Source organism: Equus quagga, chromosome 15 (genome assembly GCF_021613505.1).
Source record: "Equus quagga isolate Etosha38 chromosome 15, UCLA_HA_Equagga_1.0, whole genome shotgun sequence".
NCBI classification, from domain to species: domain Eukaryota; kingdom Metazoa; phylum Chordata; class Mammalia; order Perissodactyla; family Equidae; genus Equus; species Equus quagga.
In genome coordinates this window covers 61,860,233-61,875,335 of record NC_060281.1, presented here as the reverse complement: position 1 = coordinate 61,875,335, position 15,103 = coordinate 61,860,233, and the positions used below count along the sequence as shown (strand labels likewise).

Here is a 15,103-nt window from a genome sequence, read left to right as displayed (position 1 = left end):
GGCCAATGACAGGCCACATCAATGCTAGGACATTGTCACCACACCTGAGTTGAGATGGCTGAAGTAGCTTTTAAAACAAACTTTCCTGAAAGTTGAAACCCAAAGTCCCACACTAAACAAATATTTTACCTTAGAGAGGAGGAGACGACCCTCTAAGTTGTCCCTGGAGTGTGGTGGAGGAAGTAATACTAATGCCACAATACTCCAGAAATAAACAGCATAAAGCTTGAGAAACCAATATTGTGCTTCCGCAAACATACAGAACATCTTGGAGGCATTCCAGAAGGACAAGGGCTAGCTTCAGATTACCGTGAGCAACCAGACCGACTGGCTGCATGGCTCAGAGCACTTTTGGGAGTATGCCTACACGCATGACCTATGGAGCATACCAGTGAAAACCAACCAACACACTAGAAAAAGGTTCCAGAGTGTCCTAGACATCGCAGAGACATTCAATTCAAAGCAAGACACCACTGGCCGGCCTGACCTGCAATAACTATCCCCAAAGCCACTTGGGAAATACCGACCTGATTCTTCTGCACAGGTGTGCTGCGTGGGGAGACTAACGAGAACTTTCCCACCATGCTCTTGGGCATGGAGTGCAGATGTGGAACCACAGGGAGCCCTGGCTAAATGAGCTTCTCCAAGTCCCCGACCCTCTCTGCCCCAGTTTCCAAGCCTTACAAAATTGGGCTGACAATATCAGGGAAAAATCATGAGGAAGAAGAAATGAAAGAGCATAGTAGAAAGTGCTTTGTAAAAATAAATAATTTTGGGGCTGGCCCCGTGGCGGAGTGGTTAGGTTCACGCGCTCAGCTGCGGGCGGCCCAGTGTTTCGTTGGTTCGAGTCCTGGGCGCGGACATGGCACTGCTCATCAGACCACGCTGAGGCAGCGTCCCACATGCCACAACTAGAAGGACCCACAACGAAGAATATACAACTATGTACTGGGGGGCTTTGGGGAGAAAAAGGAAAAAAATAAAATCTTTTAAAAAATAAATGAATAAATAAATAATTTCATGTCTACTAGTATGAGAGCTAGGACACTCACCTTTACTTAGAAAATCCTATGTTCATAGCTAATATAAAGTCAGCCCCATAAACTAGCATACAAATTTATTTTTATTTATTTATTTGTTTTTGCTGAGGAAGATTCACCTGGAGTTAACATCTGCGTCAATCTTCCTCTATTTTGTATGTGGGTTGCCACAACAGCATGGCTGACGAGTGGTGTGGGTCCACACCTGGGATCTGAACGTGCGAACACACGCTGCAGAAGCAGAGCATGCCGCTAAACAAATGTAGACTACAAACAGCATTTACATACCCTTAAGCACCACAGAAGCATCCTTGTCCTAAGACTGACATGAAAAGCCATTCTTGTCTCTCACTGAAGAGACCTAAGGGTGCCTTCCCTCTTGGCAGTGCCACCTGAGCCCAGCTTTGGTTAGAGCATAACCTTGAAAGTAACATTTGCATCAATATAATTCAGGCTGGCCTCCTTCCAGTTGGTAAAAATAGGTCAAATTTTCCTAGAGCAAGTTTAAAAATGTTCCACTTTTTATTGGAGCTCAATTTGTCATTGTAATTTATATTTTGAAAACAAGTACATGGCTAGAAACAATAGTTCCATTTGCATAGTCTAGAAATTCAATCTGGCCAAGGGCCAGTTTCTATGATAAATTAGCAAATTAAAAGAAGTATTTTTATCTAGTTACTGAGCATCAATGCATGCTTACAGCACAAAAAGAAAGACATGTGCCTCTTGATGGAAAAGCAAGCCAACAGCTTTAAAGGAGTCTCAGGGGGAACAAAAGAAAGCTAATTTGAATCTGGTCAAGTCTCTAAATTCAATTAACAATTACCAGGAAATGCAGGAATGGAGGAACATGTTAAAAGACACCATGGGAATGCAATCAGTAACATGCAGAATGTGGGAACCTCTACAGGCATACATTGCAGTTTTCTTTTCAACAAAAGAAACTGGAAGGGGAGCCGGCCCGTGGCTGAGTAGTTAAGTTCACGTACTCGGCTTTGGCAGCCCAGGGTTTCGTCAGTTCAGATCCTGGGCACGGACATGGCACTGCTCATCAGGTCATGCTGAGGCAGCGTCCTACAGAGCAGAGCCAGAAGAACCTACAACTAGAATAGACAACTATATACTGGGGGTTTTGAGGAGAAAAAGAAGGAAAAAAAAAAAGATTGGCAAGAGATGTTAGCTCAGGTGCCAATCTTTAGGGGGAAAAAAAAGAAACTGGAAGGAAAAAGGGAGAGTGAGGAAGGTAAAGGATGGACTCAATTATTAAATAAAGGTAAAAAGACAAACCAACCAATCACAATGTGTGAACTTTATTTGAATTCTGATTCAAATATATAAACTCTTTTAAAAAGTATTGCGGCCAGCCTGGTGGCATGGTAGTTAAGTTCACGCGTTCCACTCTGGCAGCCTGGGATTTGTGGGTTCAGATCCCAGGCACGGACCTACACACCATTCATCAAGCATGCTGTGGCAGTGTCCCACATGCAAAATAGAGGAAGATTCGCACAGATGTTAGCTCAGGGACAGTCTTCCTCAAGTAAAAAGAGGAGGATTGGCAACAGATGTTAACTCAGGGCCAATCTTCCTCAACAACAACAATAAAAATTATGACTCCAATTCATGGCCATGAAGGACAAACTGGTACAGAATATTTCTCCTCCCCAAAACCACAATGGAAAATTGTACAAAACATATAAAACTTTTTTCAGATATAGAATATCAAGCCATATGACTATGCTCCCTTAGAAAAGAAAGAAGGAGCTGAGTTTACAATTATCCTGAATTTCTGCCTGGAAGCAACTTTAAAACAACAGCAAATGGACAGGAGTAGTGGAGGAGCGAAGAGAAGCTCCACAACCCCACCAAGTTGAGGAGAAACAGATCAGAGCTTCGGAGGCTGAGCCACTGCAATTTGTGGGGCAAAATACCAGAGAGAATTGAACTAGGAGAAGAAGTGCCGCAGAGATCTCCACAGGAGGCCCCTTGAGTCTTTGGCTGAATACGAATCTGTGCCCACATAGTGTAAGCTCCATGAGGCTGGACTAAGAGCTGAAGAAGCACTATAATCAGACGCTTCCCAGAGCCCTCCCGGGGAGAGAGGTATACAGATTCCAACCAGCCAGAGTGGACACCCGTCACAGACACTCAGGACGATATGCAAAGACACCAAGAGGGTCACACCTTAGTAGTAGGGCTAAGTTATCCCAAAGTACAAACTGTTCTAGAACTGCCCTAAAAAGGCTTAAAAACAAGTCTGGTAAGAATTAATCAGAAACACGTAACTTAGTTGTCTACCAAAACAAAATTCAAAACTCTTTATGGAAGACAACAAAATCCAAATATTCAGCAACATAAACCTCATAATATGCTGCATCCAACTAAAAATTAACAGACGTGCAAAAATAAGCAAATTATGATCCATAACAAGAAGGAAAATCGGCCGAAAGAAACAGATCCATAAATGACAGAGATGGTAGAAATAGCAAACAAGGACTTCTAAAAAGCTATTATAAATTATTTAAGATTTTAAAGGAAAACAGGAGATAAAAATGAAAAATATATAAAAAAGAATCAAATGGAAATTCCAGAGAGGAAAAATACAGCATCCGTAGGGAAAATTCCATTGGACAATTGTAACAGCAGATTAGATGCTGCAAAAGAAAAATCAGTGAACATGAAGATTTTGCAATAGAAAATATTCAAATAATAGAGAGGAAAAAAGACAAACACACACACACAGAAACTCAGTGACCTGTGGCATAATATCAAGCAGTCAAACATACATGTAATTGGAGTCAAAGAAGAAAAAGATAGAGAGTAAGTGGCAAAAACAAAAATTGTGTGAAGAAATAATGACTTAAAATTTTCTATCTTTGATGCAAACAATAAATCCATAGATCTAAGAAGCTCAATGACACGCAAGATGGATAAGCACACACCACAGCAAGGAACATCATACTCAAATTGCTGAAAACCACTTATAAGCAGGAAACGTTTTAAATGGCCAGAAAAAAATACAGAGAGAGAGATACACATATTCCTATAATTCATATAAATGTGATGTGACAGAAAGCAGATCAGCTGTTGCCTGGGGCTAAGGATGGCTACAGGAGCTGGAACTGACTGTAAGGGGGATGAGGCAACTTTTTGTGCTGATGAAAATGTTCTGTATCATGATTATGATGGTAGTGACAGGAGTATATACATTTGTCAAGATTCATTTAAATGTACTCTTAAAATAGGTACATTTTATTACATGTAAAACGCACCTCAATAAGACTGTCTTTAAAGCACTACGACATTTTTAGATAACTGAAAATTTGAACAACTACTGAGTACTTAATGATATTAAAGAATTACCGTTAATTTTGTAGTTATGATAATGGTACTGTGGTTATGTTTTTTAAAAAGAGTTCTTATCTTTAGAATCACATAGTGAAATATTTACAGACGAAATTACATCTGAGGTTTGTCTTTTAAAAAATGTAGGTGGCAGAGAAATGGAAAGTACAGACAAAACAATATTGGCCATGGGTTGATAGCTGATACTTGCTGAAGTTGGATATTGGATACATGGGGGTTCATTACACTCTTCTCTCTAATTTTTTTATAACTATTTGGAACTTTCCATAATAAAAAATTTCTTAGAGTGCTTTAAACACATGAATGATGTCATAGTTATTCATTTCAAAAATAGAAACTGAGCAGCTATTCTGAGTGACAGATACTACAGGGCATAAAAATTGTCCAATAATGTTCTCTCAACATTCCTTTCTATTGCTTCACTACTGATACTCAGTTTAATTTAGCCAAGATTAAGGGATTACATAGGAGCTTTGCAGAAATTTTGAAAGGACGTTTTGAACACTCCTAAGATTTCAGTGTTCGTCATTAAGTCCAATTGCCCTTATACATTCTTCTCTTTTAATATAGTATAACCAGCACTAGTCTGATATTTATTAACCATGATTATGACAATTTTTGAATTCACAGATACATAGCTTAAATGAGAAGAAAAGGGGAAGAGAAATAATCCAAATCCTCTGATAAGGAATTAAAAGTGGTAAAATTACATCTTGTTTACAATCGTTCCCCCCACAGGGCACCATTAGTTCAACGGAGAAGGGTTGATCACAGCCTGGCCTGAGAAGAAAGTTGGCCCCATCGACCTCAAGTGAATGGTGAAGGCAGTGCACAAAACAGCAGACATGGAAAGGGGTTTGAAAGTTAAGACTATAAACTTGAGGGACAATTCCATCTGTATATGAAAATAGTAGTGATATGGATAGATGTCTTCATTTCTATGACTTGGGAAGAACTTGGTAAAGAAGTTATAAGAATTCCACTAAGTTCAAAAGGCAGAATTAGAGCAAATCATAAGCATTTCACAAGACAGGTTATTTTTATTTTTGCAAGCGTATATGCTGACTAATTCAGTCTGCATTGCCAACGTAGTTCCTAAATATTATATCCACTGTTTAAATTCTGCCCGTTTCACAATGCAGCCTCATATAATTCTGTCAACCCTTTCCAGGTGGTCAGACTATCCCAACAGACTAGTCTGCAGCCCATTTCAGGTAAGAGCATAGCCTCCATCTTGGGAGGTTGAGTTAATGTAGAAAGTAGCTGACAACTTCTCGAATGTACCAGTCTAGGCTCAGAAAGACCAGGACAGGTCTTTTCCCAGCTAAAGTTGAACCCCAAAGTCCAAGGCTCATGGGATCATTTGTGAAAAGGATATAGAAATCCCCAGGACAGGCTTATTCTGGTTTAGCACCAGAATCTGCCAAAGAACTAATTGGGAATAATGTAAAACTCAGACTTTAAGCCACGCCTAGAAAATGATAGCCCTAATATCTTTAACAAGGAAACCATAAGCTTATTATTATTTATTGGACTTCTAAAACCAAAGTGCCCATAAAATTTGATGTCCAAAATTGGAACAATTGTAAAGAGGTAAGAGGATCCTCTTAAAATAACATGGGGACAACAAGCAGAAACTGGGATCATTCCAGGCAATTAATGTCCAGTCACACCATCTAAAACCACAGCATATTCCAATAAACAATTGATCATATCATCTTATAAGGATCCTCTACATAGCATGCAACACATACCACCAATTACATAGATTCCATTGTCACTGACCAAGTTCATGGTGCTCTGATATCAGCTGCAAACCAAGGAGAGGCCTCAGAAGAAACCAAGCCTGCCAGCACCTTGATCTCGGACATCCAGCCTCCAGAAATGTGAGAAATAAATTTTTGTTGTTTAAGCCACCCAGTCTGTGATACTTTGTTACAGCAATCCCAGCAAACTAACATAGAGGGTAATTTTAAAACTTCTATCAAATGATTACCTAGGAAGTAGAGAAGAGAGCAAGGCGGAAAAAGCAAGGATGAAAATTAAATTTCCTTGAATATATCTCATCTTATAGCTTTGGCTTTGAAACCATGTAAATGTTGTATAATTATGAAACAAACTAAAAGCAATGAAGGAAACATAAAGCAAAATGCACCAAATGATGTTAACCTAATATCAAGTGTCCAATTATCTCAAGTTACTTTAAAACTTGGTAATTTGACTGTGTGACTGGTGAGATATACCCCAAAGTGGGGGGGGCAGGGAAGCAACCCAGCAAGTAAAATACAAACTGTTTTCAATTATCACATTGTTAATAATAAAACTGGAATTGTTATTCTGAAATAAGAACAGATAGAGATGCACACACACTCACAAGAATGACAAATCAAATACATAATTATGTTAGTGTGATATTCTGCATAAGAGAACAGAGATACAGATATAAAATATTAAAACTTAACTAAAAAACTTTATAATCCTATAGTTGAATTGGAAATATCACGTATTTTCTTTAATAAAATTTTTTATTCCTAGTACTGTCAAGTCCTAGAAACAATGACCAACCTAGGAGCAATGAGCACCTCTAGAAATCAGATTTTGGTCTCTTGATGCCATTTCTATCTGTAAAGAACCAGGGCTCCTTGGAGAAAGAGATAACATCAGGTATGAGGCAAGAAATATAAAACGGGTCTGGAATAACCTGTCATACTAGAAATCCAGGAAGCTATGAATGGATTTAAACAAATTAAATATGTTTAAAAACTATTGGTTAATCATAATATTTACATAGATGTGTGTATGTGTATCCTTTGCAGGATTCTAGAAGAATCATCAAATTATTTGAAAAGAGGTAAACAAAAGGAATCAAGCATTTAGCCTTCTTTTCTGCATAAACTGTATTTGCAAGTGACAAGTAGTTGATGATGAAAAGGTTTTCTTTAAGTATCAGAGCTTATAAAGAAAGACGGAGTGATGGGACGAGAATGTCACCATCTTGCAACCCTGATGGCGATAGGCAACTGTCATCAATGGCTGCAAAGACCATGAGGTGAAAGCTGATGGGGAGTTTTATAACAGATGAATCAAGCTTAATCTCAAATCACAAAAAGAGTAAAACCAGTCATAATTAGCCTGCCGACAGAAATCTACAACATCATCAGTACTCTCAAAATAAAATCAAAACTGAATATGGTCATGCCTCTAGAACTGTCAATTCACTGGAAATACAGGGAACAGAGACTATGTTAACTGATACCACCTAATCAGCAAAGTCCAAACGGTAGGAAAATTCTACAGGACAAACCACCTGACTTATTTAACAATTACACTACAACGTTAAATTACAAACAGGGAAGAAAGACCTATAGATTCAAGAGACTTAGAAGATGCATCAACCAAATACAATAAGAGGACCTTATTTGGATCCTGGATCAATCAGACTAATTGCTTATTAAAAATGAGACCATTGGGGAAATTTAAATAGCGGATAGATATTTGGTAATATTATGGAAACATTGGCATTTTTTGACATTTGATAACAGTACTGTGGTTATATTTTTATTTGAAAAAAAACTCCATCTTTTTTAGAGGTACTGAAATAATTAGAGAAGAAATAATATGATGTCTTGGATTTGCTTCATAATCTATGTGGAGAGTGGGAAGCAGGGGTAGGGGAAACAGTGATGAAACAAGAGTGATCATACATTGATAAATATTGATCGGGATGATGGTTACATGGCCTTCGCTATTCTCTTTACTTGTGTATATGCTGGAAATTTCCACCATAAAAAGTTGATAGATAGGTGGACAGACAGGAGATATTCCCTTCGCAGCTCAATCACAATCTTTCTTATGTGATTTGCAACATGGGTTTTACCCTCTCTGGGCAACCCAACTGTGCTCAGTTTTCTGGAAGAAGAAGAAGCTTCTGACTTTTCTCTTTCTTTCTGGAACATTGGCTAAGGTTTTAGCCACATAGGTCTAAATGGCCCCAGGAAGTTTCCCATTTGCCCAAGAACTTTTTTTCACTTTTCCGGTTTCTACCTGGAAACTTTGCTTGGTCAATTAGTGCCAGGGAATTTGCCCTTCTGGGCATACGAAGCCAGTCTATCCTTGCAAGACAACTTCCCCAAGTGGAAGGGATTGAGAAAGACAAAGAACATTCAATAAGGGCCTAGAATCTAGTAGTTCAGTTATTAAAATTCTGACAACAGCTCTTTTCCTAGATCAAAAAAAAAAAAAGTGATATCTAGTAACTGGCCTGGTAGCATGGGGATACAAACTCAAGGTTACCTGTCTCCAGAGAGTGACAGCACCTTCTCCAGGGTCAAATGGGGGAGTTCACCCCCCTTCCCCACAGGCACTAATCTAGACGCTGGCCCTGGCCCCACCGGAAGGGCTGAGGAGGAGCCCTACAAGGATGCTGTTTTGTTTGTATATCCTGACACTTGGAGACCCAAGGATATTAACTAGATCTCATTTGCCACCTGCTGCTCTCCTGCCAGGATCTGTATGACAGCATGACAATGGAGCAGTGCCCAAGGGCATGAGAGTCAGAAGCACCCCTCAGTTCTCCTCATGGCAAGACCGCCACCTTGTCTTGACAAACACTGGCAGAGGATCTGATTTTTAATTTATTATGGAAAGTGACAGCCTCAAAGTTAGAAAGAGAGGACTAGACAATACATTGCAAAGGGAAGCTCAATTTTTCTTGCAAGAAAACGTAAAGAACTTAAAATTTAAAGAACTTCATGTAATAGGGAAACTGGACTAAAACTGGACAAGGAGCGTGTCTCAGACATGTCAGCTCTGAGGGCTGGACTGCGGGACTCCAATATCAAAGCTGTCATCTTAGTGTAATAAGTCATCCCAGGGCGTGCTTTCCTTCTTTGATACCGTTTCGCACACATTGCAGGATATTGTCTCTGAGTTACAGGAGCAGCCAGCTTTCTCAATGAACTCTGACTCTGTCATGCTGTGGCTGATCTCTTTATGTCTTTACATCTTCTGCCCTCCCTCCATATCCTATCCCAACTTGTGTCTAGTACTTGCTCTCTCCCACCATTACTAGGCCTGCCACCCTGCCAGCCCCCACCTAGAGGCAGCACTCACGGAGCCCAACAACTCTTCAGGGCAGTGGAAGCCCAAAGGGCTTCTTGCTGGTTGTGACCCCTGGATTCTGAAAAGAAGCATCAGCCCTTGGGTCTGTTCCTGGTCAATAACGCCCAGCCAAATCCTGGGATTCTTTGATTCAACTGGACAAAGAACCAGCAGAGTTCTCAAACAGGTGTGGCAAACGTGCAAACAAACAAGCCTGATTCTGTGATGCAGACGTGTCAAAATAGCCAGGTGTTCTCTGCCTACTCCCATGCACACCCTCTCTGCAGGACTCCTCCCAGGGGTGCAGCGTCTACACACGCATCAGCCGGACTGTGAAGATATGCGTCAGAACAGAGCACAGAGCACTCCTTTTCTTCCCACGTTTTCCCTAAGAGAAAGGGTAGAGGGGAGCTGGGCTTCATCCTTAAAGAGGACCTGCACTACCACCTGACTTCCAACTCCACAAGTCAGGGCCCTCTCTGTTCCCCCAGAGAGACATTGCATAGATTCAAAGCCATGCAGTTTGCCGGGGCTCTCAACATTAGCCTGTTCGCTGTGCCTGGGCTTCTTCGGTTCTTCTAACGTAGACTTCTCCAGAGCCCCAGAACCGTACAGGAAGGCAACTTTAAATGTGCATTCTCTTCAGATCCAGAGGCTAACAGCCCGGCTACTGGCAGAGGTTAACGTGGCAGGAAACTCACGGCTGTCTCCAGGCCGCCTGGGGAGTACTATCAGGGGGATTGCTAGTTCCCTTCGTGCTAGGAGGCCGTGAGCTCTTCTGATGCGTCAGGTAAGTCATCAATATTTCCACTGGGAGTCAACTTCCAGTCTACCATGTTACCTTAAGTATTTTAGGAACTAAATTATTTCCTTCCCACATCGTGTTTAGGAACTGAGGCAGCGAGGCACTATCAAATTACGCAGTCTTAAATTTGGAGCTAGTTTCCACAGTTAATTAAGTTAGTTCTTGGTGTCTGGAGATGGACGCATTATCTTTCTTTGCTTAAAACCACTTCAGGGAGGCAAGGAGATCATGGAGATGTGAACTCATCCTTTGCTGTAGTTTACTCACTTATCTCCACGGAAATGAAAGAGGGAGGATAAGAGTGAGCTGAGGGGTCTTTCATACCTACAAGTATTCAAAATATTGCACAGGAATTTTTTTGCAGCATCTAGACTCTTAACCTGCACTCAGCCTGGAGGATGTTGTGGGCAGAGATGCAGAAAAGGGATGCCCTTCTCTATTCATTCCTGGTTTTTCATGTATCTGCAAAAGGTGAATGATTTCCTGGCTGTAAAATGGCGGTGAGAGATAATATACCAAAATCAAACACAAAGAGCAAGAGCAGTTTTATTTCTGGTCTTAACTGAAAGCAAACGCAGCACGTCCTCAGAGAACGTCCCAATGTAATAGTCCTTGTCTCAGAGACAAGGACTGGGGATACAGCAGTGAAGAAAACAGACGAACCGCTGCCCTAGTGGGGCTTACATTCTAGTTCCTGGGATCTTTCTCTCCTTTCCACACGGCCCACTGCCCACCATTCTCATGTGGGGCCTTCTTTTCCAAAATCCACTGCCTATCTCCCAAGGGTCTAAGTCATGAAAATAGAAAAGATTTTCCTGCTGAGAATTTCTGACTCTACTCCACTCCCTTCCCTGCAAATGTTATAGGCTCCAAGCCAGCCCTGAGGCAAGGAGAGGACCCACCCCATAGGGGTGACTGGCCAGTTCTTTCTCCACCTGAGGTGTGGAATGAGGTAAGGAGCGTCTGCTGCTCCTGGGGACAGGGCGGTGCTGGGTAAGAAAAAGGCAAACTGGGATGTCAGGGGGGAGGAGATGTTCTACCTTCTTTGGCAGCAACCAACACTACTTGTGTCCACAGCCCCAACCCCAGATTGCCCACCAGGGGAGAGCAATACCCCCTCCCATCAGGCCAGGGCACCTGCATCCTGGAGCCTAGAGGTTGAGTGCTGCTATAGCCATGTCTGGCAGTTCACGCTCCATGGCATGAAGAAGTCCCCAGAGGCAGGAATGCACCTGCTGTACATTCAATCTAAGAAAAGGCGAGTGCCAAAAAACTGTGCAGGAACTGAAAGAAAACATGGAGTCCATTCTGATCAGCCTCTTTTGACAGTGGAAGAAAAATGAAAGGGCAGCATCGAGGTCATGCAGTCACGTGTGAGCGGCAGCAGGGCCCAGGGTGGCGCACAGTTTTCTTCTCTCCTCTCTGAACAACATCCCCATCCACAGGGCGCAGCTCATTGGAACCTCCCAGACTAACACCATGACCCTGGAGCACCTCAGCTGGGGGGTCTGGGGGAGGAGGGGAGTGCAGAAGGAAGGTGTGCAGGACCAGGGTGGAGGAGGCCACCCCATGGAGGGGACTGCCCACTAAGGTGAGTGTTGCTGCAAACCTAGAGATGTTTGGGCTGCATGGTAACTAGGGTATGGCAGTAGCTGCGCGGCTTCAGGCCAGTGGGACAGGTCACCTGTGAGGTCTCTAAGATGGCACTGGGTGTGAGCAAGACACCTTGGCCCTGGAGTCTCTCCAGGGCCTCCCTTAGTCTATGTAGCTAAGCTGGACCAGCACTCCAACCCGCCAGGGCTTATCTCCCCCATAAAACAGGCCTTCATCCTCTGTGCTGCCCACCTCTGGAGTGAGAATGAGGATAACGTTCCTTGTGAACGCCTTTTATCCTCGGCCAAGTCGATGCCTCTTTACCTGGCTGCTTTCTTGTCACACCCCACTTCCCTCTTCAGGTCCAGGGGACCATAAACGCCCAGGTCTAGAGCTAAGCAGATGGCCGCTCTGCTGGAGAAAAGAAGCCAGTCCCCACCAACACACACAGGCAATAAATGTCAGTCTAATCTCCAAACGTGATCATTTCCCCAAACACAGAAAAATCAGAGCCAGCGACGGTCTGCCATTTTGCCTGCCCCATGCTGAATGCCTTTAAAACTGCTCGAATAAAGATAAGAGAGGATTGTCTACGTTTTCTACACAAAAGGTGGAAAGTAATAAAATAAACATCAAAGGTGAGCGCCCACCTCCTCGCAGCTCCGTCACTATTTGCAACAAAGGCAGGAAAAAGGAGGGAACTTCAGAGTGGCAGGGCAGCGGGTTAGAAGCGCACCCTTCCGGGGGGCCGGGGCGCCCCCTCCGTGAAGTGTTGACACCGCGGATGCGCCAGGCCCCCAATGTCCTGGGAAGGAGAAAGGTCCCCCTGTCCCGACCGTCAGACACCGGTGCCACTGAAACCACAGCAAAAGTCCTCAAGGAGAAGGAGTGGAAAGAAACGGCCATAAGCACATCGTGCTCCCGCGCCCGGCCCGGGAACACGCCCTCCCCGCCGCTCCTGTTGAACGTCGTCGTGACCCGCGCACAGCGCGGCTCCGCCGGGTTCTCGTCTGGAGGCGCCCGCAGGGGCGCTCGCGCAGGCAGAGCCGGGCACCCCGCACCAGACACAACCGCCCCAGGAGAAGACGGGGACACTGCTGCTCTTCCCCAGGAGCCACCAGCCAGGTAAAGAAAAAGGTACAGGGAGACAAAAGAAAAGTGAAAGTCGGAAGCCATTCAGTGAGCAGGAGTCAAAGTCATCCAAAAAGGCGTATACAATTTCAAGCCCAGCATTTTATTCATTGAAAAGGGAAAGAAGACAAAGAGTCCTCAAAAGGAAATCATGAGAAGGGGCACAGCACGTGGCTCCTGTAGGAGGTCACTGCACAGTGGGTCTCGCGCAGTCTCCGCTCTTCAGCGCCTCGTCAGGGACGAGACGGGTCGCTTTCCGAAGTAGCACCCTTTTCCCCGCCCGAGGAGCACACGCACACCGGCGTAGCTTAGGAGGGCTGCAGGCCTGAGCGAAGTCCCTGCTGCCGGGGGCCGGGCCCTTCCAGGTGTCCCCCCACCATGCCCACTCGCCAAAATCGCCTTCGTGAGCTCCAGGGCGCAGGGAGCCCTCGGGGCGGACAGGGCTGCACCTGAGCGGAGGAGCAGATGGGCGGGGCGGGCACACACGCACACTCAGACACGCGCACACCCGCACCCGCGCGCACGCTCCCCATTGGCAAGAGACGGAGGGCGGGGCCCGGCAGAGCCAAAACAAACAACCTGCGCCGAGCGACTTTGCGGCCGCGCCGCCGCTGGCCCCAACCTGGTGCGCGCCCGCCGGGGAGCCACCTCGTTCCCCCACCCCTCTGCCGTCGGCGCCCAGGCCCCGCCCCGCGGAGCTGCTGCAGGGTTATATTGAGCCGGTCGAAGGTGGAAGCGAGACGTAGCCGCGGCCCACCAGCGCGGAGATGCTGCTCCGGAGGCCGGGGGCTGGAAGGCGGCTGCTGGCGCCACGGCCTCGGAGACTCGGCTCCGAGGGCGCTCAAGGCTGAATGCGCCGGACGCTCCCCCAAGGGTGGCACGCACACCAGCCTGCACGATCTCCGTGCCCCAGGACGCCCGCCGGGGACCTGGAGCCTCCAGTGAAGAAGCCTTCCTGGTCTCTGGAACGGAGAGCAGATGCACGCGCTTCTTCCCTCCAGCAGGAAATCCCACGCCCCGTGCGCTGGGGCACTCGAGAGTGGACCCGCACCTCCGCTGGCATTCACCCCGCAGTCTCTAAACCTCTAACTGAAGAGAGTACCCACCCAACTCCTCCCTCTCCGCCCCTCTTAGTTCGGCCAATAAGCACAACTCTTCCAAAGAAAAATTCCAGCGGAAGAGGACTCTTCTAAGGAAAAGAGACTGTCCTCGCAAAAGGAGCGAGAGCTCCCGGAGAGAAAGACGAGGAGCCCTGCCACCGGCACCAGCTTCCCAAGACTGCGCGAAGGAAAAGGGTACGGCGCCGGGCGAGGACAGGGTGCGCGGGCATGAAGTTGGAGGTGTGCGGCTCCCGCGCGGCCCACGGGGACAAGCCGGGTAGTGACCTGGAGAGCGCGGGCGGCAGCGACGCGCCGTCTCCGCTGTCGGCGGCCGGAGACGACTCCCTGGGCTCAGACGGGGACTGTGCGGCCAACAGCCCGGCGGCGGGCGGCACCGCCAGGGAGCTGGCGGGCGGCGGCGAGCGTCGCTCGGGCGGCGGGCCAGACGCCGAAGAGCAGGGCCGGGCGGCGGCGGCGGCGGGGGACGCGGAGGCGGGGGCGGCGGGGCCCGGCGCGGGGAGCGCGGGGGGCGGCGAGGGCGCGCGCAGCAAGCCGTACACGCGGCGTCCCAAGCCCCCTTACTCGTACATCGCGCTCATCGCCATGGCCATCCGCGACTCGGCGGGCGGGCGCCTGACGCTGGCCGAGATCAACGAGTACCTCATGGGCAAGTTCCCCTTCTTCCGCGGCAGCTACACGGGCTGGCGCAACTCGGTGCGCCACAACCTCTCGCTCAACGACTGCTTCGTGAAGGTGCTGCGCGACCCCTCGCGGCCCTGGGGCAAGGACAACTACTGGATGCTCAACCCCAACAGCGAGTACACGTTCGCCGACGGGGTCTTCCGCCGCCGCCGCAAGCGCCTCAGTCACCGGGCAGCGGGCCCCGCCCCAGGGCTTCGGCCCGAGGAGGTCGCGGTCCGCCCGGCCGCCGCGCCGCCGCCGCCCGCGCCCGCCGCCCCGTCCTCGCCCGG

General features: G+C 46.5%; 1 protein-coding gene across 1 annotated transcript in view; it reads left to right on the top strand.

The window, feature by feature from the left end:
- Positions 1 to 13,751: 13,751 nt before the first annotated feature.
- Positions 13,752 to 15,103, top strand: part of FOXQ1 (forkhead box Q1) — a 2,831-nt gene continuing 1,479 nt past the window's right edge. Inside the window, exon 1 of the mRNA XM_046641009.1 lies at positions 13,752 to 15,101. Within this exon, the coding sequence (XP_046496965.1) occupies positions 14,361 to 15,101 (741 nt within the window). The 5' untranslated portion in view covers positions 13,752 to 14,360. The remainder of the gene's footprint in view (positions 15,102 to 15,103) is intronic.